This window comes from Phaethon aethereus (assembly GCF_964289735.1).
Source record: "Phaethon aethereus genome assembly, chromosome: Z".
Classification (NCBI taxonomy): Eukaryota; Metazoa; Chordata; class Aves; order Phaethontiformes; family Phaethontidae; genus Phaethon; species Phaethon aethereus.
In genome coordinates, this window is record NC_138577.1 from 1995217 (window position 1) to 2021893 (window position 26677).

At 48.0% G+C, this 26677-nt stretch overlaps 1 protein-coding gene across 10 annotated transcripts in view; it reads left to right on the top strand.

Annotated features, from left to right (window-relative positions):
* Positions 1-26677, top strand: part of TCF4 (transcription factor 4) — a gene marked incomplete at its 3' end in the record, with an annotated part of 234245 nt that overhangs the window by 184857 nt on the left and 22711 nt on the right. For all 10 annotated transcript variants that reach the window (XM_082013467.1, XM_082013469.1, XM_082013472.1 and 7 more), the window contains 4 exons: positions 10154-10259; positions 12624-12757; positions 16117-16249; positions 25379-25446. In XM_082013467.1, coding sequence (XP_081869593.1) covers positions 10154-10259; positions 12624-12757; positions 16117-16249; positions 25379-25446 — 441 coding nt within the window. The remainder of the gene's footprint in view (positions 1-10153; positions 10260-12623; positions 12758-16116; positions 16250-25378; positions 25447-26677) is intronic.

The following is a 26677-nucleotide window of genomic DNA, read 5'->3' on the forward strand; positions in this document are numbered from 1 at the left end:
GAAACACTGGAAGATTGCAAAACTAAGGCTCTTTTCTCGCAGAGAGATTGGAGAGGAAAATACGGGCAGATGTCTGATACGTTCACTGTCTCTGCGTGTATTTGTAAACAGAGCATAGAAAATTTAAAAAAACCCAACACAAAATGGTTCTCAGTAAATGCAGTGGAGAAAAGGAAGTTAGAAAGCAGATCCTGAAAGAAGGAAAATGCATTAAATAATCCTTTTCCTTTCCTCTGTCTCTTCTGGGAACTCCTTTACTGAAAAAACAAACGTTTAAAAACATGCTATCTTAGGTGAAATGTGAATTAGAATTCACGTATGGAAACTGCCCCTGGAACTCAGCCAAGTGGCACCTTTGTTCTTTTCATCATCACTTTTATTTCTGTTTTCCCACTCTTTTTCCTCTGCTCCCTCTTTATTGCTTTTGGAGGTCTGGTTCTGCCTTGCTGAGCATCTGCAACTGTTGAAATCCTGGTAACTGCAGGATGTTGGCTTAATTTTTTTAATTTTGTCCCATCTCTCCAGTCACACCCTTGGTTCTTTGTCCTTTCTTCCTACACACTCCCTCTCGATTTTGCTCTTTTGCTTCTCCTCCTGACGTCTCCTGCTCTTCTCCGTTGCCCTCTGCATCCTCGGGGTTCTTCCCCGAGCCCCGCCGCAGCGAGACCGATTTAGCCACTGCTCGCTGTGAGGGTTGCATGTAGGTTTACCCAAATCAGGCAAGTTAGCCAACTCCTCCCCTCCGCTCTTGGGGCGCCAGCTCCTCATCAGAGTCAGCGTCTCCAAAATCTGCAATTTTCTCATTTCCCCACAGCCTCTGTTGCATCCTCTGTGCTGGCGTGTCTTTCCATCCCGTCACCCGTGTGTTCCCCGAGTGCCCGCAGGGCTGGGGACAGCAGGCTCGTGTCTCGGAGTCTCCTGCCCCTGGAGTCGGGGCAGGTCTCCCGGTTCTCAAAGCCCCCCTTCTCCCAGCCCTGTGACCGGTGGAGGCTGATCCTCTTGTGCTCACATGCGTGTGACCTCGTGGCTAAAAAAAAAAAAAAAAGAGAAAGAAAGAAAGAAAAGAAGAGCCCCAGATGGCAACGCCATGCCCCACTGCACGTCACTCAGCTGTGCCGAAGGTTTTGTGTCCGATGCTGCTCTTTGATTCTGCCCATCTCGGCTGGTCTCACCGCTGGTGGTGCCAGGGATCCCGGGCATCCCCCTTTGCCTTGTCCCTTCAGTAATATACTCTTAAAAACACATGAGGTCTTCCTGCTGTGCCCATCGCTATGGCCCATGGCTACTTAGTTATTAAATTTTTCTTCTCTATGGATTTTTTTCTTGCTCTTCTTTCTACTTTGCTTTCCTCTCGTTGTTCCTCATCCCTGGGACTTCCTCTTGCCGTAGGTGGCCATCTCCCAATCTGTCCTTAGCCGCTCTTTGGTCTTTTTTCTTGCTCCTCTCGCTCTTCCTTTTCTTTCCCTGCTGCCTACTGGAAGCAGTTGTGCTTTGGTGGGACCATTGGTGAGGTCTGCCTCCTGCTTGTCCGGGATCCCGGGAAAATGGCGTCATGTTAGAGCAGATTTCACCTGCGGTTCCTGACCCGGCGGGGTGGCGGCGACGTTTGCTCTTGCACTGCTTTGGGGATGATCCGGAACAGCTGCGTGATAAAGACAAATGGCAGAAAGAAATCGGGGTCTGAGCAGAAATTTTTGGGGTCTATTTATGTTATTGTTGCTTTTTTGGAGCCTGTATTACTGCATAGGGATGACATAATGTTGTAATTTTTTTTCTCTAATTTAGTTGACCCCTTTTTAACTTTGGGCGTTCACGAGATGCAGTATTCAGCAGTCCCATCTGGAAGACATTTTAACTGAACAGGATCTGCGGACTTAGAGGATCGTATAGGGTGGGATAAGGGAGAAGAGTCGGGCAGCTAACGCTTAGGCTACGCTGAGCGTCGGGCAGCCCTTTGTGCGAGCAGGCATTCCCGGTAGGAGCGGAACAACCGGCGCGCAGCAAGCGGGTGGTTTGGTCCAGATTTCGGCGTTCCGCCCCGAAGGAGCGGTGCTTTGTAAAGCTGGCGCTTCGTAGTGGCTTCTGAGTCGACGACCGTCGTTGCAAGCTCCTACTCGACGGCGTTTGTGCGAGCGAGAGGAGAGCCAGGGCCCGGCGGGGCAGTGCTGCGGCGGGACGGAGCCGAGGCGTTTCGCCTGCGCCGGGCCAGCGCCGCGCGCAGCCGGCGCCTGCCGGAGCCCGGTGCAGGGAGCACACCCACGCCAGCATCCCTGGTGCAGAGCCTTTGCCGGGAGGCGGGAGGTGACAGTCAGTGAGCCTCCCTCAGCAAGGGCCTGATAAATTTTTTAATGACCGCCAGCAGCAGGAGAGGAGAGAATCACGAGGCGAAACGTGCGGGGGAACCGGCGTCCGTTAAAGTACGGGGTGCAAGAGGCGATGCAGAGGCGACGGGAGCGGGTTGTGTGTGTGTTGTGTGTCTCACACCTGCGCTTGCTTTCCGCAGCGCTGACCGGCCTTTGCCATTAACCCGGCCGGCGCCCTGCCCCGCCGCGGGCCCTGCCGCCGCGGCCGTGGGGCCGGTGTGCCGTACAGGTGGTTACCCCGGCTGCGTACACTTGTTTTTCACGGTGCACCGTGCACTTAACGGCTCAGCGGGACCTGCAATTTCATACCTCTCACGGGGCCGGGGGGTGGTTTGCATGTGCTTTTCTGTGTTGGGGCTCATATGGTCTCAATTACCAGTTGATGGCAACGCCAGGCCCGAGGCCTTTCGCATGTTTGTCCTGTGAGAAAGATCTGGAAGAGCCGACATCTGGTTTTGATTGCTGCAATTGCAGGTTGATAGAATAAACGCAGGCTGAGGTGGGTGGGTTTTCCTTCCGGCCCCTTCCAGGCCGGGCTGGTAATGCGCTTCGCTGGCGGGGCTGCTCTTTTCATCAGCCCCCGCGCCCCGCTCCTCTTCCTCTCCCCCCGCTCACCCACAGCAACATGTGGCCAAAATTAAGGACCTGCCGTTTGAAAAGTGCCCTTCTGCTGGAAACCTGGAACAGGTCAGCCCACGGAAAGGGGGTTATGCTCCTCGTGCATATGAAAGTACGGAATTTTTTTTTTTTTTTTTTTTACTAAAAGCTGGGGAAATTCATCCCTAGCCAGGCAGAGCGGTCGCTGGTCTGATGGCAGAGCTGGGAGGAATGAGGGCAGCAGCCTACTGTGTCCCTCAAGTGGTTGTAAAGGAGTGAATAGTGATTTTTTTAGAATTTTTTTAATATTTAATTATTTCAGTGTCGCTGATGAGAGCGTTTCTCTCTGCATGGTCTGGCTGGGGACGCTGCCGCTGCCCAGGGCGGTGCCGTCCTCGGCACGCACCCGTCTGCTGGGGTCTCGCGTTCAGCCCGCTGCGGACGCAGAGCTCCGGGGCCGCAGCGCCAGCGGCAGCCTCGCCTGGGAGGCAGCTGCGGGCAGCCCCGCTCGTAGGAGCGCGAAACAAGAAAGTTGTAATGCCGGAGAACGCAAACAGCTCGCCTGTGTTCCGCCCAGTTAGCGGAGGCCGACGGGCACCAGCGCGGCCGGTGCGGCGGGCTCGGGGACTCCTGCAAGGAGCGCGGTCTGTGCGGTCAGGTGCTCGCTTACAGAGCTTTTCGCTCTGTGCGGAGCTGACACCCGCCAGTGCAGGGCAGCTTGTGCCAGCGAGCAGGTTTATTCCTCCTGACCGCTCTGATAGCCGGTACGCTTTGCCGTTGGGTAATGCGCTTCCAATTTAATAACCGTTCTCTTTGAGATCTTAATTTTAAAGGAGTTTCACCATGTATTTTGAAGTCTTTGGACTGCTGATTGATGGGTTTACTCTCTTCACAAATGTTTCCTTATAGGAGGTACCTGTTTAAGTGGGTTGCTCTGTATACAGAAATACACTGCTCTCAGTATCGCAATTGTATTTTACAGCCTATGCTTTACATTTGTGCCGTGCGTGCCAGGTGATAGATTTTTCCTAATTTCACCTCGCATGCGAAGGCCGGGATGGGGCTTGCGGAGCCCCGCTGCACCGATGCAGCCGTCGCACGAGAGGGATGCCCTCCTGTCCAGCCTGCCTCGCGCAGAGCATCTCCTGAGCGGGAAAATGGAGACACGTTTCACTTTGAGGGGGAATTAGAAATCTTCTGGCAGCGGTGTAGCCAGCGCCTGCGAGCAGAGGAGAGGCGGAGGGAGTCGAGAAGAGCCGAGACGGAAGGGGAAAAGACAATCTCTCACGTCTCCTTGCTCGGGCTGGGTTTCCAAACACCTGCGGCCAGCTGCCCCCAGCCAGCCTGGTGGGAAGGCCGCGGTGGGTCAGGGAGATGCCTGCCCCGCAGCGCCTTGACACTGGACACATCTCCCGGTGCTTGGCGAGCGCATGCATCCCCGCTGGCGACGCCTGCGAGGGGCAGCCGCATCCCTGACCCGTGGAGCTGGGGTTGCTCACCCCCAGCCCGCCGCCAGCACCTACCAGCACACCTCCAGTTCACTCCGCAGCTAACGTTATGACTTACTAGCAGACATTTCCGAGGCCGTTTGTCCTTTATTTGGTAGACTCCGGATCCCCCGTGGGCCGAGCGCAAGCGCATGGTCCATCCAGCCCGCGAGCACCCAGGGGGGTTGGGGCAGTGCTCGCTGGGGCTCTGGAATACTGAGAAATGAAAGATGCTGGAAACGTCTTCCCAGGACAGCGAGCTTTCCGGAAGAATTGAAGAAGAAAAGGTGTTTGGAACTTGCAGGCAGGCTCCCAAAAATGGCAACAATGTGATAATTTTTTCATCGTGTCATATTACAGAATGGTGTGTTTTTCCCAGATCATTATTCATCATCTCCTCAAACCTCCCAGCATGAGTCAGAGTGATTTTCTAAATTCAGGCTCTCTTTAAGAATATTAACATCTTTAAATCTATAATATATTTTCTGTCAAATCAGAAAGTCACTCGTACACATCTGCGGTTTACTCTCTTTTGCCTTTCTGGAGATAGCATATTACCATTTTTACCAGTGCCATAAATTGAACCTGTTGTACTTTCACTATCCTGAGTGAAGTTATTGGGTTGTTTTCTTTATCAACAGTTACTCGTGATAATTTATGTCTCTGTTTAAGTGGGATTATCGGCGCAATTCCCTCTTTGTAAAATTACCTGGCAAACATTTTTGGACAGATCGTTAATGTGGTTAAATAATACATTTCTTGCTTTTTTCAAGCACTGCTTTGTGGAAGAATGACAAAAAGACGGGGGCCAGTCAGAATATTGTTCATCCAGTTACTCTCCTACACCCTCTTTTTTGCCTGTTGAAAATACTGCAGTCTCGATGAAACAGAGGGAGACAAATCTGGAGACTTCTTCACATTTCAACATGAGAGGAATCTCCATGTGTGCTCTTAGCTAATGTCGTGATAACATGAGAATCCCACTGCGATAAAAATCTGAAAATAATGAATATTTATGTTGAGTGACGCTTCTTCAGGAAATGCATGCTTTTTTTTGAAAAAGCTACCTTATATCTTCTCAAATTCTTCCTGTGACTGAGCCTGTCACAGCAAAATGAGTTAATTTGCTTCAGCCCAGTGGCTTTCGCTGTGTGAAAATTCAGCTGTAAAACCAACAGAAGAATAAATCAAGTCTCTGTTTTCAGCGAGGAGGAGTTACACCCAGTTACATGACACTTTGTAAGCTGGCATTTACTTTGGCCGCTTTTCCCGTCGTTTTGCGACGGCCAGCCTCCGTCCGCCCTGCCCTGCTCCTCCCGATGCTCTGCGTTCCTTCCCTTCTCCACCTCCAAGCTGACCTGCGTGCCCAGCAGCGCCCGGGCTGGCGCGCGCCGCAGCCTCCGTCCCGTGTCTTTGTGCCACCGCCAAGAGCAGTTCGGGACGACCCCCGAGGGCGTCTGACCCGGGCTGAACTGCCGCCTCCTCCTGGCGTCGCTAACGGGGAGGCTGGATTGCAGCTGCAGGCAGGTGAGACCCAGGCAGCACCCTGCCTCTGCACCGGCATCCCCGGCCAGCGCCGCAGCTTCGACCGCCGCGCGCCGCCGCGCTTTTCTGTAAGTCCGTTGGAGCGCCGGCTGTACCGGTTGTGGTTGTTTCTGAAGCGTGTTCCTGTCGAGCCCCGTCGGCGGGGGGGGTGGTTGCAGTTCGGGTGCCCGCCTTGGAGTCGCCGACCCCGCAGCTTTGCAGTTCAGTTGGACAACAAGCGACGAAGCAAAACAAACTCATAAATTAGGGAGTAAGTCATCGAGAGGCATAAAATCCATACTTGTTTTCTTTACGGTGCGTACGGGGAGCTGTCAGACGTTTATAACTCACGCTCTGCAGGTACTGCAGAAAGCTGAGGTGCAAAGCCAAATTTCCATCAGCGGGAGGGGGCCCTTTCCAGGCGTAAGTTTGGTTGAGCTGGAGTCACGTCTGAAAGCAGTTAGGCTGGGTGGCTGCAGGATTATAGGAAAAAAGAGGCATTGGGTTGAGACGAAGGTATGTCGTCGTGAGCAGGAGGGCTGGGCTGCGTGGGGACAGGTGGAGGACGAGGGACGTCCCCGCCCTGGGGCGGGGGAGAGAGGTGCCGGTCGCTCCTGAAGTAGCAGGAGTGATCACAGGGGACACGGAAGGGATTTTCTTCATCTCTGTCAAGCCAAGGCCCATCGTATTTTTCCCAGGTAGCCGCTCTTACCGCACAGTAGCTGGGATGCACTGGAATCATTGCCTCACTGATGAGGTCATCTGCTAGGTGGTCACCTTTCCCTTGGGAAACCTGCCTGGCAGTCAGAGCACTTTGGGGGATAGCTGTAACTGCGTCTGACCTCGTCACTGTACGAGTTAAAAACACATAGTTTTGCCTGGTTTTCCTCTGAAATGCGCATCAGACTTTACGTAAGCCTGGTGACCTCGAGCGCAGCAGGTAGGGCACAGCTGGGGTCTGCTTAGACAAGGGCAAGGGCAAGAGGGGCAGTGGCTCTCACGGGTCGGTGGCATGGGTGTCCTGTGCCCGGACAGGGTGGTGCTGGAGGGGTGGGGCAGGGCGTGGCGGCCACTGCCGCCCTTCCCAGGAGACCCTCCCCGCTCCTTGGGTGGAGCCCGGAGAGAAAACCCCGAGCCAGGCCGTGGCATGCCGTGTGAAAGGCCCCGAGCTGTTCAATATACCGTGATACAGCAGCGTAGAGAAATTCCTGTACGTTAAACACGGGGGTGCAGCAAAGCTGTTCTTGGAGGGCACCCGTTACGCCTCCGCAAGACGTGTCGGAGCACGCACGCCGCTTTCTTTGCAAGCGTAAGAAGTGCCCGATGCGTGCTTTATTCTTTTAACATATTTAACATAATATTCTTATTTTAACACAAGCAGCCGGCGTGCTGCCTTTGCTGTCCTTGCTGCTTTCCAACCTCTGTGCTCCTTTGCACTCTCTCTGGGCGCTGGGCATATTCAAGCACCCCTTTTTTTACCCCTACCTGCCCATCTTTAATCTTTCAGCGTTAAGTCTAGGTTGCCCAGGGAGGTGGTCGATGCCCCATCCCTGGAAACATCCCAGGTCAGGCTGGACGGGGCTCTGAGCACCCTGATCCAGTTGAAGATGTCCCTGCTCACGGCAGGGGGGTTGGATGAGATGGCCTTGAAAGGTCCCTTCCCACCCAAACCATCCTGTGATTCCATGATTCTATGATTCAGATATCTTTTCCAAAAACCTCTGCAGTTTCTGTAGGGTTGTTTTCTGATAAATGCAGAACTTGCATGAAACGTTTTTGGAGCCGGTGCAGGAACTGCAGTGGGAGAGGGCAGGGTTCGGAAGGCATGTTTGGGGAAGGCGTCCCCTTACCCTTCCACTGACAGAGTGTAAAGGTTTGGGCTGACTGATACTTCCCACAGCTCTCCTTCATCCCGTCTTTCAGGATTTTCAAAAAGCCTCTTGCCTGTGTCCCCAACCTCCCCTCCCTTGGCTAAATCACAGCACTTGTCTGTACAAGATGTGGAGGGGCTGAGGTCCAGAGGGACTTTCCCCCGGCCCCAGGTTGAAACCATCACTGACAGCCCAGGCCAGCTTGCTTTCTGCCTCCTCAAGGGAGAGCTGGTCTGAAAACAGCGATGCTGAAGGTGCTGATACTGTAACTAATATCATAACTAATAAATAAGGTGAGACTTTGGGCTGTCACAGCTCGCAGCCGGTGCCTGCCCTGACTGATGGGTGCAGGGACCGATCCTGGGGCGGTGGGACTCTGCCCAGTCCCTCGCTGTCACGGCAGAGGCTGGGACGGCGGTGCCCGGCGAGAGCACGCGGCAGCCCCACCCCAAAATCACAGCCCGGCAAGAGCACGCCCAAGAGCTGGGAGCCTGGCCAGGGCCGGCCCTGCCCGCCCCGTGCGGGCAGGCAGGCAGCAGCGTTTGGCCATTGCTTGTTGGGTATTTGTACCCTTTCTGTGGCCACACAGGTAGCAATGTGACGCCAGCGGAGGGCCGCCGGCGGTGTCGGCGTCCCACCCCGTGTCTCCCGCTCGGCAGCACGGGCTGTTGGCTTCGCCAGGGGTTGGTTTGGCCAGTTGGGTGCAGGGCCACCTTGCCTCTTCTTGTACCCATCCAAACAGTCTTCAGGCTTTGCTGGGGCTCGCTCCTGGCCGCTCTGCCACAGCCGTGCGGCATTTCTCCTTCTCCTGAGCGCCCAACGCCGAGCACCCCAAACCCACGTCGGTCTCAACTGAGGCATAAAAAAATTTAGCTGTACTGAAGCCTTTTTTTTGGCTTTCCCTTGGAATGTCAGGCTTGTCCCGGACGCTGAGCTGCTCTGCACCCTGACCGCACGGGTGACGTTTAGGCTCGCGAAGCCCGGAGAGCTGCTGTGCCGCCCGGGGACGCGATGCCAGGCTGCCCGGCCCCGTCCCGTGGCCCCACTTCTCGCTTGGGCTCGGGGGACACAGGGAAGCTACTCGGCATCCCGCAGCCCTCGGCCTTGTGCTCCCTGTTTTTTGGGTTTGGTGTTTTTTTGTTTTTTAAATGAGGCCTTTGCTCCCCCTGCCCTGGCCGGGGATGCCGGCAGCGGAGAGCCGGGCGCTCTTCCCAGCCCCGCCGGCGGCCGTGCTTCGCTGGTGGATTTCTCTTCCCTTTCGCCGTGACCTGCGAACGCCGGAGCAGGCGCTCTGCCAATTTTGTGATCTGCTGCCTGCTTCAAAATGGAGGCAGGAAGGTATCCATTTTCATCAAGGAGATGACAGTGCTTCAGTCTTCCTGACCATCTGGAGAGAGGCACCTCCAGCGCAGAAACAAAGCGCGGTGGAATATAGAGAGCATATAGGCAGAGGGAGCGAACTGCACTGTAAATAATAAATTACGCTTATCAGCCCCGACTGGTTTTGGGTTTGGTTTTTTTTTTTTATTTGGTTCAGTTTTGTTTTTAAATGCTGTCCTGGTTGAACTAAAATAAAGCAAGGAATACAGCGGATGTTTGCTAAAAGGCAAGTGGCGGAAAGCTCTGGTGTATTAGTAAACAAATATAAGTAAATGAGTGTTTTGGCACATGCACTAACTTTATTGCACAGACAAATATAATAAGTCCTAACAAAGGAGGAATTTTTCCCCTGATGCGTACACATGCTGTGTTGGTGGTCTTGTGTAGATCCAGGTTTTTAATAGTCCTTTCAAGCTTCTCTGGAAAGAGCTTGATCCATGGGAATTTAATATCCCAAGATATGTTTGTAATTTTCAGTGTTCTTGATAATGCTGTTTTTCTAAATTTCATTTCTAGTTTGAGAAATAAAGTTTTTTACTTCCTTGCAGTGCTTTCAGTTTTGTTCTTAAGTGGGTAAAATCTGTACGCTTTCCTATGAGAAAATCAGCGTTGTTTCAAGTTCCTGTTTATTTTAAGCTCTGTAATGCTCTAGGAAGAACATATGTACATCTGTTTGTTCATTTTATTTACAGAAATACATAGTTTGACAAATACCTTGCAAATATCCTTGTTTAAAGCTGGAAAATGTCAGGCTGGAGTTTCTTTTGAAGCTTAAAATTTATTTTCCAGTCACACGTATACTCAGCTTTTTGTGTTCTGAGAGAAGAATTATGTGGTGTTGTGAACTGATTTATACTGAGCAAGGTAAAAACTCAATATTTCTTTCCTGCTTCCTGCTAAAGGCATACTAAATTAGTCTTCTTTTCCTTAGGTTTATGCCCCGTCAGCAAGCACTGCCGACTACAATAGGGATTCACCAGGTTATCCATCCTCAAAACCAGCAGCCAGCACTTTTCCTAGCTCCTTCTTCATGCAAGGTAAGACACTGCTTTCAAAAGGAAATCTGTTTTGCATACATTTTCTGTGTTTGTATTTTGGTTTATATGTAGTCGAGACACGCTGGAATATCATCTTGTGGTCTGTAACATTACCATTAAAATGAAGACCTGAACGTCTTCGTTTGTCCATTATGCCTCTGAACATCTTGTTTTGATCCTGCAGCGAAGCAGCATGATGAATAACTTGCCAGCCTCTTATCACCTGAGGTTCTTGAAGCATTTTTTTCCAGCATGTGTGTGTGCACATATCTTATGCATATACTAAATGCACACAAATTTGGGCATGTACTTTGTGCATTGTCGTTTTATGTTAATGAGAAAGATTTTGTCTTTCGTAAAGTAAACAGTGCTACAAGTATGTCTGTTTGCATGCATATGGAATAAGAGAAACCTTTTTAAAATGAAGCCGTTGTTCTCACTGCAGGATGGGTTAATAGTTTTCACGTATTTTCTGCTACCATGTTGTATTTCTCACAATGATTACCTGCAAGGACAAGGAAATTCGGTATAATTTAGCAAATAAGATTCCTAGAGTTTGGAAAGATCCACACACAATTAGGGTGCTCATCTTTTGCCACATTTAGGGCAAAACATTCAGCTTTTAAACACTTGTACATATATTTTGCTTCAGGCTAAGTAAAGGGTAAAGAGATCCATTTAATTCAGCAGGACTGCTAGGCTCAAGTATTTGCAGGGCAAGGGATCGGATTTTATTCTATGTACATATATATACACTTTCCAATTCCCACCCTTGGGAAAAAAACAAAAGAAAAGAAAAAACCAATGCGTTTTCATGTCCCTGCCACCTGAAGGTCATGGGCGCCACTCAGCATCCCCAGGGATGGCTCAGCTCCCGGCCTCAGGGTGACGGGGCCGTCTCCTGCGGAGCTTCGCCACCTCTCCAGCTCTTCGTGCGAGGACGCTCGTGTCTGGCTTTCCGTGAGGCAGCCCCCACGGGAGGACGAGCTGGCTGCGGCTGAAGGAGCTGCAGCAGGCAGGACCAGCAGGGCTGCGGGCAGGAGGGACTACTGCACCCCCCTGCCCCGGGTCCGGGGCTGGAGCGCTGCAGGGGGGTTTTGCTGGTCCTGCCCCAGCTCTGGTGGGCCCTCGTGGGAGGGAAGAGGACATCATTTGGAGCACTGACCCCTGTGGTCACCTCCTGTGGTGGGGGATCCGCATCTGGACCGTTTCCTGAGCAGTGGAAAGTACAGGCCATGACTGAAAAGAAAACGGTGTTCTTGGCTTGAAATGAGAATAAATACCACCCAAAGAGCAACCTGCTGTGAAACTCCTATAGCGTTATAAAGCTGGGGATTAATAGGGTTCTAATGATATCAAATATTTACCCTTTGTAGTGCTTAGCCGTTCTGCGGTTTTAAATGTTATCTTCGCACAGTTTCGTATTGAAGACATAAATCTGAGTTAAATGACTGTTCAAACAGCTATGGGAAGGTGTGCTGGAAGTGCTGCTGCTGCCAGGGTGTTTGAAGTGTATAAATAAGGCAGGCCTGTAGGTGAGACACAATAATTTTTTACTTGACCAAGTCCTGTAGTTTGAAAAAGCCGGCAACTTTTCCAGCTCACGTGCCCATCTTTCAGGTCTGCTGATCGTTATGGAAAAGTTACCTTTTTTAAAACTTTTTTTTTGTTGTTAAGACATGGGCATTCTTCCAGTAGAAAATACATTTCACCACATTATTATAATTCCATTTTGGCATGTCTGGTTAAATGCAAAATATGCAAGCCACTGTTTCACTTGATAAAATCTGGGGATTTTATCAGTGCACATTATACCTCGGCAGCGAGCTGGCCTGAAGGATGAATGTTGTGCTTAGAGGAGGTGCGGAGACACAAGCTGAGAAATCCCTAGAAGGAGAAACCATACAAGTGGCACTGCTCTCTTTAAACAAACAAAAAGCAGCAATGAAACAAGTCAGAAAACTTTCTGGATGTGGAAACATTCAAAGTTCGGGAATTACCCAATTATTTACCAGGTTGAGAATCTGCAAAGCTCATCAGCCCATCTTCTGTAGGCTGCAGTGTATTCCATCTCCCATAAAATTTGTTATAACAGAGTTTAAATCCTTGAGTCTATGGTACCGGAGCAGGAATAAAGCAGCAGGAGACTTCCAGGCCGAACTGATGTGGCTGTAGTGCAGCATTGCAGTATGCGCCGTTGCCGAGTTCAGCTTCGTTTTTACTAAAGCACGTGGCTTTCTGCTGCAGCGGCGCAGCTCTGTAGCCGCACTGAGGTCGTTAGGATGGAGTTTGCAGCGGGACGAAGCCGTCGGTTCTGCAGGGTCTGGCACCGGCGGCCAGCAGTGTTTCCCTCCTGTGTTACAGATGGCCATCACAGCAGCGACCCGTGGAGCTCCTCCAGCGGGATGAACCAGCCCGGGTACGGGGGCATGCTGGGCAACTCTTCTCACATCCCCCAGTCCAGCAGCTACTGCAGCCTGCACCCGCACGACCGCTTGGTAAGGCGCGGGGAGGGGTGCGCGGCGCGGGGGGCGCGGCTTGCGGCGGTCGGCACGTCGCACCTACCCGCTCGCGGCATGGGCGCGTCTTCCGGTTGTGCCGCTAAAGCATTCTCCGCGCGCCGTTGTGTGTTCCCAACTCTGCAAAAACGAGCTTGAGAAACCTGGGACGGCTTTGGCTCGAAGATTTTATTCGGGCTGTGCTGGGAGAAGGGGAGTGTGAAGCCGAAGGGCAGCGCGGGCTGGGAAGCCCCTGGGAGCGGAGGTGGCTGCCTCTGCCGCTGGGAGGATGGTGATGAGGTCCTGCCGCAGCTTCGCCCTGTGCGCGGCACCTCTGTGCAGAACCCCTCCTAGTGCCACTGGGAAGCGAAAAGAGGAGGAAAAAAATTGCCGCGTAGACTGTTCCTTCAGCTGAAGTTGCAAGAAGAGGGTTGAGCCCATGTTCGTAGCCCCGGCTCCTTTTGCGGCCGCCGGCCTGCCGATGAGCTGCGCTCGCCCATGCTTTGTGGTGTTTATAATTTATGGCAGTCGGTGTCCTTTGCTGGTCTGAGTTTATAGATAACTACCTAGCATCAATTTTCTGCTTTAAAGAAGAGAGGCTTTTTTATTTCCTCCAGTACATCCTGATCTCTCGCAAGAGGAAGTTGCTGGGACTGATTCCATCTATTGTATTGGAACAGAATAAAATTGGAATTCAATCTGATCTGAGTACAGCTTAGGGGATATTCTCCTGATATCATGGCTGATTTGAATATGTAGAAATAACATTGGGTTCCATCAATTCAGTTTCTTGGTTTTGTTTTTAAGTAGGATGTAAAGAAATGAACAGGCAGCTAAAGTGAAGTAACGTTTTTCTATTCTGTACCTATAATTCTCTTTCTTGAAGACTGTTAAAAGGAAGAGCAATGAGCAAGACTGGTTTTAAGGGAGGAGGGAGTCTTGCTGTAAAGTCTTGCAGAACCATCTTTTGAGGGATAAGAATTAAACTCGCTCTCGCAAACTGAAAATTAATTTGCAAAACAAATCTTTTAAAGTCTCACGTTTAATGAGTTTAGCACACTGCTATGTAAAATTAATAGGAAGTCAAAAGCAAAAGAAATTGCCTCAAAAACTGCTTAATCATGTTCTTATAAAAGGCATAATTAAGTCACTAAGCAAACTTAACGTTGCTCTGAAGTGACAAGCATGTATAATAAAAATTGAGCATAACTTTTAAAACCCAATTTACTCTAATTTGATATCTACACTGGTGCTCATCCATCAGCATTAGGTGGCTTTTCATCATATCAGCTCAGGGTAGAGGTAAGACAGCTGAGTGCCTTCATGGGGCAAGTCTGAAAACATTTTGGCATTTGTTTGCCTCGATTCTGAATTTCTTGGGTTTGTAACATGTAGGGGTTCTTATGAAGAGCGAAAATATTTCTGCAATGTAAAATGGGTAGGGACGTTCCACCTAAACTCCCCCCGATATTTTTTTTCTATGTAGGCATTATTATTTATCAGAGATAGTGAGGACCACTGATACCAGTCCGAGTTGTAGGTGTTCAGTGCTGACGATGCTCATATTAATCATTTATTATGTGTGTCTGGACTGGCAGAGCCTTCTATCTTTTAGGTAGCACTGGGACAGAAGGGAGGTAGGGATACTCTAAATGAACTCCGCGTAGTTTCTGCCGGAGCACCGGTGAGAGGTCAGCAGTTTGTGCTCAGCTGGCGCGTCCATGAGCGGTCGGCTTGTCAAGGAAAGTTTGAGCGATTTCGGTTCAGTTCCCTGCAAATGTCCTTAACTTCTCAGTGACCTGTAGAGAAAATGCATATAGCAAAAGAAAGAAAGGAAAGCTGCTGTTCGCTACTTTTACTTTCTCAGGCATATCAGTGGTTTTCTAAACAGATGCATTGAATACAGAGAGCAGTTCTCCGCTAAGCTGTATTCAGATCCCATGTTTTTCCTAAAATGTTTGGCAATGGCGTTTTGATGTCACCCCCTGAGAAATGAGAAAATCCCAAACCACCACTTTGATACGTGTCATGGAGCAGCCGTTTAGCAGGGGAGATGGAGTCACTCGTGTTCAGACCATTCACCTAGGCAATCATTGTGATCATGTCTCCATCACATGAGAAATTCTGTTCAGCTTTGCTGTTTCAGCCGGTTGGGTTTGGGGCTGAAGTCCTGGAGTGGTTTATATTGAGTCAAAGCCTGAAAATGTTATTCAGACCTCAGTCAGAGTTGATGGTCATTTTGCCACGGTTAAGAAAAGTAGATTTGGGCTATGTTGTTTACATTCTTTAAGATAACTTTACAGTATGCAGTTACTTGTCACTTAATTACAAGAAATCCTGTAAAAGTAATTAAAAAATACAAATGAAGGGAAGGATGCTTTCAGCCAGCTTACTGTGAACCACCTACAGAGGCAGAGGATGTGGAGATGATCTTGCTCTAACACTGCCTTGATCCTGGGCCAGGTACTGCCATGTGTCTCCAGCTACCCGTGTTTCTAAGGAGTCTCCAAAACCTAGAGGTCTTCTGCAGGACCTCTTCTCTGCTGAGGGCAGTGCTGTGATGGAGATAAAAGCTGGGCATGTTCTAGGACCTGTCTGCACACGGTGTCTTACACCGATAAAGAAAAGACTTTTCAGCAGTGACAGACAGCACTGATGCAAGCCAGGTTTATAGTAACGCCGGTTCAGCAAAACATCTGGCCACAGCTATGTTGTGTCACAGTAAGGACGGTTTGTGTGATCTGGCCATATAGCTGCCGAAGTCTTCTGTGTGCTGCCCAGACACTTGGCCCACGCTTGTTTGGGGAGCTTGATCCATCGCATCTTTGATCATGTCACACAGAGACACTGCAATGGGAGGGAAAACTGATCCAGTTGGTTACCTGGGGTGCCACTGTGTTTCCTTATGGCACGTTTTGTAGTGCCAGCTGTGCACATCTTGTAGTCAGATCTTGTTTTTAATGTCAAAAGCAGTTACGAGGTTTCTGCCACTTCCCTTGGAAGGCTTCTCCTCCAGCCAATAGCTGTCCCTGTCAAAAGGTTTGCTTGATACATCACCTAACTTCTCTTTCTTAATTTCTTCTCATTACATCTCGATGGCACCGTCATTAGTTGTGAACAGTCCACTGTGGATATTTGTCTGTATCAGATAGGTGTATGCCATTGTCTCCTCCATGTCAAGAAGATGTCAAGTTAGGGTAGAAAAATATGCTCCCCGTTTAGTCTTAGGGCAGCATTCTGCTTTTCTCAGTTGGGTGAAGTACAACAGCACTTGGGACTGGGGCAACGTGAGCAGCCTGCTGCCTTCCATGGTCTCGATAGTTAAAATATTTCCGTTTTTTTTATCCTTTCTGCCACAGAGCTACCCATCACACTCCTCAGCAGACATCAATTCCAGTCTTCCTCCGATGTCCACCTTCCACCGCAGTGGCACAAATCATTACAGCGCGTCTTCTTGCACACCCCCTGCCAACGGGACGGACAGTATCATGGGTGAGTTGAGGTCGGGTGCTGCGGCTGCCGCCGAGGCTCTCCCTTTCCCTCCTGTCTCCCCTCGCATCTGCTTCAGCGCACTGAGCTAGCGCCAAAGAGCTGACATCAGGGTGGATGGTATGTCCCAGTGTGCAGAAGAACTAGCTTCTTAGTTCAGCAGGGACAGAGAGATAGCGAGAATATCATGGAAATAAGTACCTCATAGTTGACCTTCACCTCCTTTGCTCATGCATTTTACTGCTACTACTTCTTTTTGTGAATTAAATATGACTACAGCAAAGCACTTTGCTTCAGAGTTTGTACGGCAGACATTGCACCAGCTAAGTGCCTGACCCCACTGGTTTTGAAGTTTGATGTTACTGTCCTTAGTGATTTAATCGCCTGCAGTGATGTGTGAGGCGATACTTCTGTATCGCGATGTTCATCCCCTTCAATTCTTTGCTGGGTTTCCACGTGGTGTGGGGGAAGCGGCGATGGCAGCGTGTCCCTGTAAGGGAGAGAGCCGCCTCTGACGTCGCTGAGAGTGACTCCGTAAATTAAGAGCATACCTCTGTATACTTAAATATTTGGCAAATACCGGTTCGTACTTAAATACAGGAAATAAAAAAATACTGCTTTGCCTATATCTCAAAGAGCAAATAAAGCTAATTAAATAATTGGTAAATAGGGAACACATCGCTGGACACATGTTTCGGATTACACACATGATTCTGTATTGAATGACTGCGAGCAGGACTAATGCAGTAAGAATGGAGGGTGGGTTCAAACATTAACACATGGGCATCATATTTTTCAAGGTCTCTGAACAAAGAAGAAACTGAATACAGTCTCTTCTTAATTTGTCACTGTCTGAGAAAAACGTATCCCATTTCAGGATAGCGTTTCTGTGCCCAATCTTGCCATTCCATCGAGAGTTCTTCCTTTACCATCTATTGCTGCTTCTGTGCGTGTGACATAGGAAAATCGCGCTCTCCTTCTCCCTCAAAAGAAGTCTAACAGAGTCCAGTTTAATTCAGCTGTCTTTACACCAGTTATGCAGAAGCCTTACAGATAACATTTAGGGATGCAAAGTCTTGCAGAGGGTTGTAAACAGGTAGGAGTGCAAATGTGGTCTCCTGCCCCTGTGCCTCAGAGCCACCCAGAAAAGTGCCTAATTTTCCCGTGTAAAAAACACATCCAGATTTCCATCTGGATTCATCTTCTGAAAAACCCAGTGTGTGAATCAGAAGAGCAACAGTACAAACATGCAGATTTTTTTAGCAGCTGTAAATATTCAACAAGTAGTAATGTTGGGCTATGTCTGAGCTGAGGGTTGCAAAAGCATTTCTTGGATCTGGATGCAAGTCCTATTTTCCTGCTAAACCAGTGAACCTCCCCTGAAGTCTGGGCACACGCTGTCTTTTCCCTGATTTTCCCGAGAAAGCTGTTGGAGCTGGCCCAGCCAGGAGCCGACGTGCCTCCATCCCGGTCCCCGCTGGCATAGCCACGCCATGCCGTCCCCGCGCGGGGACACAGACCACAGTGAGCCGGGCTCGGGCAGATCAGCTGCATTCCCCGGTGGTCGTGCAGCTCTGAGAGGCAGCAGGGAGAAAATCCTTTCAGGGGGCTACAGGACGGCATTGGCAGTGGTTGATTTTATGCCAAGTGTTGGCTTTTTCTCTTCAAAGGTCTGAAGCGGTGCAGTGTTTAAGCAACCAGTTATGGAGATAGAGCGCCTTTAGCGTACGCCGTACGAGTCTATCGTATCCATCTGATGCATGTATTAATCCCGCTCGCTGCTTTCACTTCTAATGACATGTTGTTTGTATGACATTATGCACTGTGACACGCAGCTTTTCCAGGAGAAACATTATGTGCATTTCCCCTTGAGGCACTGGTTTCACAGTAATTTTATTACCAGAGCAGTCACATAATACTGCACTGTATATTTTACAAGAATGTTAAGCTTCCAGTTACAGGAGGGTGGTGAACTGTCGCACAGCATAAGAAGAATATGACTTCTATCCAGCAATGTCACTTCCTCATAATTTGGGAAGATCATCAGCTGTGAATACCGAGATGGTGCAAGTTTTTCCACTCTTCCTAACATAGAAACATAATTTCCAGTCTGCTGTTTTAGAAAGCACTATTCCATCAGAACAGCGTGAGTTTGTACTAGAATCTAAACTATAAAAAGTCTGGCTGGAATTCTCTTATAGAAGGCTCCAGCCTATCGGTTACACTAGATGCTTTGCTAGATATAATTATACTCGCTGAGATACCAATTCCTGGAAGTTTATTCAATAATCTAAGATTTACAATCAGAATCCCACCAGAAGGATGTGAAAAGGCTGTACTTCATCATTCTGTCCCTTTGCCTTCCAGTGTAGAATTGTTCTTTGCAGAAACACGCTGAGAAAGTTTTAAGAGATTAACTGTAACAATAAACACGCTCTTCAACAGAGTTAGAATCAATCCATCAAAAGGTTGCAGTCTTTCACGATGTCTTCAGTACATTAATAGTCTTCTGAGGGAGGGAATAGCTCACAAGTAAAAGCAACAAGCTTTTGCGGTGCGTTTTCAAGCCCTGTTTTATAGTCCTGTTCCCAAGTTATCTTTGATTCTACATCATGCCAAAATTTGCTGATGCTTTGTGTCGGTGGAGAGCTGCCTTCTCAAGGGGGGATGCCCGCGTTCAGGCTCACATGTGCATGGCTGTATTCTCTAATAACATAAGTACATGTAGAGGAAACAAAGACTAGCATAGGTAGATAAGAAATGCCTTACTGCTGCAGACGAGTGGTCCATCTAGCTTAGCATTCAGTGGCAAAATGTGATCCTGGCCATTTCTGCAGCTCCTGCCCTTCATACTGTCCCAGCACCCAGGTCTGTCATGCCGGTGAGGTTAGAGGGGACATCCCTGCCTGGTTCTTTGAGCACCCATTTGTGGACCTGTTGTCCCTGCAATCATCTAATACCCTTTGAACCTGCGGAAACTCTCTGCTTGCCCAACTTTCCCTGGCTGCATGCTCACTACCTGCTGTGTGGAGATGGACTTCGCTTACCTGTTTTAATTTCTTTTCCTGGAAGTTTCATCATGTGTTCACTTGCTCTTGCCTCAAACCTTTGTCCATCATTGATTAATTAATTGAAGCCTTTCTTGAAGTCTGGGTTTGCCTATTTCATTCAATTAAAGCCCAGTGCAGAAATGTCTTGAATCAACTGCGCCCTTCCAGATCTGGGGGAGTTCCCTACTGTACCTTGCACTAAGTTGTCCAGTGTTTTGTGTAAGAACTTGAAAACATCTGTCCTTGTTCAGACTAAAAGCTCATCTATGAGACATTCCCGTCTCCAGCAAAGACTGTAAGGATTTCCTTGGGAGGAATATAAAAACAAAGTAAGCATATATATTTTCCCAGTCGTTCCAGCGCTGGGTGCAACGCTGAGTATTTAGGAAGCTTGAGTTCATTCTTCTCCATGAGGTGACCCAGCCTTTCCTGGAGGCTTGGCCTGGCACAGTGGTGTTACACATTTGTGAAACGGTGCTCCTCTGTCACTTTGATTCTGCTCCCTCAAGACCCAGCGTGGTCCTCCCTCCTTCTCACGTTGCTGTAAGCACCAGATGATAGCCTTTCTGCCCTGTTGCTTGGGTTTATGTAGCCTTCCCCGTATCCCAGTGTAGATTTTTGCAAGCTGGAGAATCCACATTATTGAGTTCATCTTCTAAAGGAGCCACCCTCTGCTTTTTCTGACTTCACTTCTTCAGTTCTGTAGAGCTTGATGCTCTTTCTTGATGGACTTACCAGATCTTTGCTCCTTACCCAAAATATATGTGTGTTGACAACTCATAGAGGGCCATAACAAGCTTCTGGGTTATCTCTGCTCTTCACCCAGTCATTGCTCGTTGTTGGGGTTTTCTTGAGGGCAGTGAGGGGTGGGTTCTGCTGCTTAACCATCAGCTCAGGTTGTCAGCTAATTACTCGCTGTAGCTCTAGGATTTCTCCTCTTCGTGGACTGCTTATTAGGTAACTGAGAGCTCACTTATGGCATAAGGCTTTTTTTGCCCCCATGTTTGTTGCCTGATATTTTTTATGTATGCATGGCATTTATTGGCCAGCAAGTTAGTGTTACAAGAGCTGCTCTTTACAAATAACATTATATTTTATTATTCTGAATCAAACGTCACAACCTCGGCGTATACCACATCTTTTTCCAGGCCACGTATGTTGAACAGTACAGATCTGCACAACTGGGAATTTCCTGGTAATACTCCTCCCTTTTAAAGCTAACTGTTAATTCCTGCTCTTGTAGTCTCTCTTAATAATTTCTTAATCTGCAAGAACGTCCTCACTTCTCTGTTATCAGAAGACAGTTTAGTTCCTTTAAGAGCCTTCAGGAGTGGCTTTGGTGAAAGCTGAGAGTACAAATCTGTTATATTTACTGGATCTCCTGCATCAGTGTGCTCATCATGTTTTTGAAAGAATTTAGATTTGCAAAACATGTTGTCTTCCAAAAAAGCAGTGTTGGGTGTGCAATATGGTGTAATTGACTCTATGTATATTGCTCTTTGTCATCTTTCCTAGTAAAGAAGTCAAGTTTAAAATCTGATGGCTCTTGAATTCACAGATCTTTGTTTTCAGTATTGGTTTTAATTTAATGTTAATGTTAAACATTTAATGTTTTTTACCTTCTTTACTTCAGAACTGGGTTGGTCTAAGCAGTTGGTTTACACTGCAGTTAGAAGTTGGACAATTTTGTGTTTGAGTTTCTTGAGAGCTCTTAGAAATGTCATTTGGCTCTTCTTTATTTTTCTTTTTGTTGATTTATTTTAAAGCCTTTACACTGACACTTCAGTTGGAGCCAATTTTTCTGACTAATCCCTTGTAAAATATCATCTGTCCCATGGCAAGGCAGATGAAAATAATCTGTTTAGCATTTTTTCTAGTACCCTTTTTTCCTTGAATTCTCCTGTTACTAGCATCCATCCATGATTGTGCCTATTTCTGATGGGCTTGAAAAAGCTTGTAATAATTGCTTTTAAGCCATTAAAATGGCTCTTTCACAGATTTTGTTGGGTTTTTTTAGTTTTACATGTAACTTGTGTTAAGTATTTGCTGAAAATCCTCCATCTTGCTCAACCTGAACATCGTATGGTTTTCTTCCAAAAGCTGAAGGGAAGTTCAGGAGCGCTTGTTAGATGTGAGGAAAGCCTTTTATTTAGGTAGGATCGATACCTGTTCTACGTTCTACGGGTTTTTTTGGAAAACCACCTGAGGATTGGTTTTACCCAGAGGTGACAGAGCGAGGCTTTAGACTGTCCGAGACCCTATGGTGATGACCCTCAAGTTATTTCAGAGTTCGTTCAGCCAGGGTTCGGCATGCTCTCCGCAGGTTACCTTGCGACCGTCCCTGCTGGGAAGATTTATAGGGCTGCTGTGGGAGCACCGTCCACGGATTTCATCAGATTACTCTTTGGCGCAGAGTGACAAATCTGATGCCAGCCGGGCTGGGCTGCAGTCCTTCTTTGCCGTGACCTTCCCGCCGGCCGCTCACGCACAAGGAGCGGGGTCTGCACAGACATGCTCTGAATATCTGCATCTGCCTTCACGATGCACGTCCCAGCCTTGTCCAGATACACTTTCTTGCTTTTTATATACATTTTCTTCCATTCTGGGTGCTGTTCTGGACACCAGTGGTGCTTTTCAGAGCTCGGGTAGATATCCTGACTGTTTAAACCTGAGAGTTGCAGTGCATACCGAAGCTGTCAGCTAAGCCCGTCCCTGCTCAGCCTTTGGGGCGTCAGCGGCTGTATTTAAATCGTGTTTCATTGAAGCCAGTGGTAAAGTGATGGATCAACAACTGTGCGATATTAATAGAAACAGTTGATTGTGTTCCATAGCTGTTCCCAATGTAAAGCAGCGCTGTACATTACCTTTCTCTGCAGTGATACCCTGGGTTAGTGTTTCCTGTGTTCGAGGTCTCGTTCTTATTCCTGTAGTGCCCAGTCCTGGGATGATGTTAGTTTTGTCCCATTGCTCCCAAGATGTTTGGGCTCTTGCAGCAGATGAGAGCTTCTTGCTGTGTTTCTTATTAAGACTCTTATTTTTCTGTTCTTTCTTCAAATACAGCGTTTTCTTTAGTCACCTACAGATTTCAGTCGTGTCTCCTACATTACTGAAATGGCAGCTAAAGCAGCTAACAGTTCACATGTGAAACGGTTAGGGATGTAAGCTTGGTCTTTGCATACCTTAAAGCAATGACTTTCCCCATTGACCGGACATGACTGAAAAGAAAACACCTTTTTTGTTTGTTTGTTTTAATGGGTGGCTTTCAGTTTTTATACAGGGAGAGCAACGAATAATGATGGGAAGTTGCCTTCCCCATGTTACAAACCTCTACTGTATTGCTTTTCAAGCATCCCTTTCCCCGGGAAGCTCCCTCTTCTCTGTGAAATTGGACTTTGCACACTGCTGCCCATCCCTGAGGCTCTCCCTGTATGTTTTCCAGGCCTACCGCAGTAATTTGTCTTCAAAGTCTTTCAGGAAAAGTTTAATATTCAGTATATCTGAAGAATTCCTTTGTTCTTAGCAGTAACTAATATAAGACGTGGCCCAGCTCAGCGCTGTCAGGTTTCTAAGAGCACGTGGAGCAAGACTGTGGTTCCTGCGTTTGCTTCTCCCACAGGACCAGCATAGCTCATCTCGTTGGGAGAAACCAGCCTTCAGACAGACAAATGTAGGACTTTAATTTTAGAATAATGCAGTTAGGGTCACTTACAAAAAGGAAAAAACAATGCATGGTTTACATGTAAATTCACAGTTCACTTTACAGCAAAGTAACTGAATTTCTGGACATCTGCCTGGTATTATTCAAGTCACAAATCTTTAGATTGTGATTTACAGCATTAAATTGCCCTGATAAGTTGTATCTCTAGCTGACACCACCTGTTTTATCTTTCTTCACATTTCTTTATATATCTTATTTTATACATCTTGATGCCTAATTTCAAATTGAGCTGAGATCACAAATAAGCTGCCATTGGCAGATGAGCACATTTTCAAATATGCAATAATAAAAGTTTAAATAAGAAAAGGAGGGGGAAAAGGAGTCAGCAAAGATGTACTTGCAAACCGCACCGTACAAGTTTGTCTAACAGCATCTGGGACTCACGTAGACCTTGCATTGATAAATGCAAAGACCGTTTATCCTACAGCAGAGGAGGATGCTGTAGGATAAATGCTGAGATGTCCAAGTTACGCAGTCAGGTTAAATTTGAAGATGCTGCATTTCTTACATGGGGTAACATGCATGCTGTTCGTGAGAAATAGAAGGAAAACACTGTGCTGTGCCATTCTTTAAGTTTTCTTAACTAGACCCTGCTGAAGCTACTATGAGAAATTTTGGGCTTAGGCAGGGTGGGTGATCAGCAACTGATACCTCTGACAGCAGAGATACGGTAACGGCTAAGCGAGGAAGGCTGGGATGAAAGGGGCGAGGGATGGAATCTAGGAAAAGCTAAGCGGAGACAGTGACTGAGATAAATGCTTTCAGGGTGGGAAGACTGGAGGAGGTGGAGCAGAAAGGCTGCTCTGAAGGGGGGTGGCAGGACATACCCTGGACCACAGATTTCCCGGCCGCTGCCGTGGAGCTGCAGCGTCTGCGGGCAGATCAGCTCATCTGCTTTGAGTGCTGATCCAGCTGCGTTTACTTTACTAGTGACGGTAGTTACACCAACGCCAAAATCAGAGCACCCTAAAATGGATCCAACCCTGCTCCTTCCCGTGCCCTGAATATTTAACTGAAAAATACTGGGGTGAAACTTGGAGGAGGCTTTTTAATACTACTTTTCAATGACTAAAAAATGGGCTTTGTGGTACAAACCCCCACCACGTACGGGATTCTCTCCTGCCTCAGCCCTCGCGTTCCAGCCGTTAATCTGGGCTTTCAGGGGTGGTTACTGACTGCTTGTTAATCATTTTCTGGCCACCTGATTTGGGTTATGAAAGCAGAAGCATTGATCGCGGGCAGCTGTCAGGCAAAGCTGTGCTTTTAGTTTATAAATGGACATACAGATGCTGAAACCGGTGGGATGTTTTGCCCTAATTTTTCTTTCCTTTGCTTTCTCCTGTAACGGAGAAGTTTTCCATCAGATCACCTGAGCCTGAGAAACTGGGTGGCCTGCTACACCATTATTTTTCTTGCCCTAAATTTCTCATATAAAAGGTGCAATCCCATCACCTGAGACATGGTGAAAAATCATTTCATTCAATGCTCATGGAATGTTCAAGTGAAATCAGAAGGAACACTTTGGAAAAGTCCGTATGGAATTTAATAACACCTTTAAAACATGCATTGAAAAGTGTACAAAGGACCAGGGTCACAGAGTGAATGAGGAGAAAACAAAATACCGGGTAGCTGCTTGTTAATGGCACTTTGTCCTTCCCTTGCAGCCGGGGAGGCTGGGGCTGTCTGGGAGCGCGGCAAGAGCCTGGAGTTAGTGACTGCTCCCAGGGCAGGCGCGCCGAGGGAAATCGGGCTGTGCAGGCAGGCTGAGCGCTGGCGTTCCCGGCCCCAGGGGGCTTGTCTTCCCCTTCCCCGCCTCTATAATGTTCCTCGGTGGTAGTTTTTGACGTTTTAAGTGTGAAGTATTGCCCTTATAGATAAGCGCCATAGAGTTTTTGAAGCAGAAAACCCTCGTTGGGCTGCATTTGCACATCCTAGAGCACAAACTCGGCACCCTCAGACGGCTGCCGGCTCTGAGGACGGGGCAGGGGAGGCAGGAGCCTTTCCTCAACCCCAGGCTTCAGCTCACCGCAGGCTTGCCTAGCTGTGTGCTTGCACATTTTCCATACCTTTGAGCATCTTCTACTGTTAGAAGCCTTCGTTCAGAAAAAGTAAAGCCACGTGGCCGAGTACTATCAAATACGCCATGTATTTTTTTAAAAAACAGCATGTCAAGTTCATATTTTATCTGCAAAAATGGAGCATGAATGTGTTTGATATCTACCTTAGCAAACAGATTAATGGTAATTAAAGATTAATTTTATGTAATTAGCATGAAAATGCAGTTAAATGATGAGTAAGTGGACCAGGAATAGAAGTTTATGATGTCTTACTGTTTGTTTTTACATGGAGTCTTTTGTTTTTCAGCAAACAGAGGAAGTGGGGCAGCAGGCAGCTCGCAGACTGGTGATGCGCTGGGGAAAGCACTTGCCTCTGTAAGGAAATATTTACTTTGGAATACACATTTACCGTTTTGAAAGTGTGAACTTTAATCAGAATTGGACGTCTGGAGTTTACGAAGATGAACAGCAAATGAGAGAGATCTGGTCTCAGAGATCACCCGCGTGGAGTTACTGCCAACCGAAATATTGAACAATCGGTGCAAAATGGTGTTTAAGAAGCTTTAGACTTAATTTTATGGTAGAATAGAAATGGAAAGAGGGGAAGCCTTGACCTGGACGCATTGACTGGGTGCCAAGGAGCTGTGTCTGTTAGTCTATCACACCCTGCGTTTCCTAGGGCGAGGGAGGTCTGAACAGAACCCAGCAGCAGGTTGGCACTACCGAGCCATCCGCAAACAAGATTCCTTTTGAATTTGCCTTTAGATTTTCTATTTTTCATGGCGGTTTCCACCTATTCAGTTACTGTGGTTACTGTTAAAGTCAGCAGTTACCACCTCTTACCTGGGTAGCTGGGGCACGGCAGGTTTCCAGCTCAAAGCAGGAGGAAACCTTGCCGTGCCCCAGCTATTGTTGCGGTACCAGTTGGCACGGGCTGACTTTTAATAAGGACCACTATAGTTATTTTCTGGGCAGAGTGGGTTCCATTGAGTTCTCATGAGAGTTAATTTTTTTTTTTTAATATTCTTCGATGCTTCATTGACAAAGACGAAAAGTCAGAGTCTAGTTTGCCTGAAATAACTGATACAGTACAGAATCCACTTTGAAGTGGTGCCCTGACAAATGGCACGGGTGGTGAGCGGGGACGCCGCGGGGCGGTGGCACCCTCGCCCAGGCACGAGGCACGCGGGGGCTTTCTCGCCGGAGCAGCGGACGAGTAGTTGGAGTCTGCTGCTGCGGATTACCCGCTGTGCCAGGGTTTAACGTGCTCTGCTCCCTTTGCTTTATTTTGGCCGTTAAGGGATTTCAGCTTAACAAAAAAGCAATTTTCAGGCGTGCTTTAAGGCCTTGTTCAATGACACTCATTCGTAAAGTAGTCTATGCAATGAAATGTGTTTATCTACCGTAGCAGATCCGTGTGACGATCAGAAACCATCGCTTAATTGGGTAGTGTCTGTTCCCATCAAAAGGGGTCTGTTGTCTAGCTTCCTGCATCTAATACAGTTTTGTCTTTATAAAAATATTAATATTTGAATAAGAGGCTTTTTAACCTGTCCTGCTTTCATTTAAATGAACTGAATGCATAAGAATTCCATATTTCTTTCTG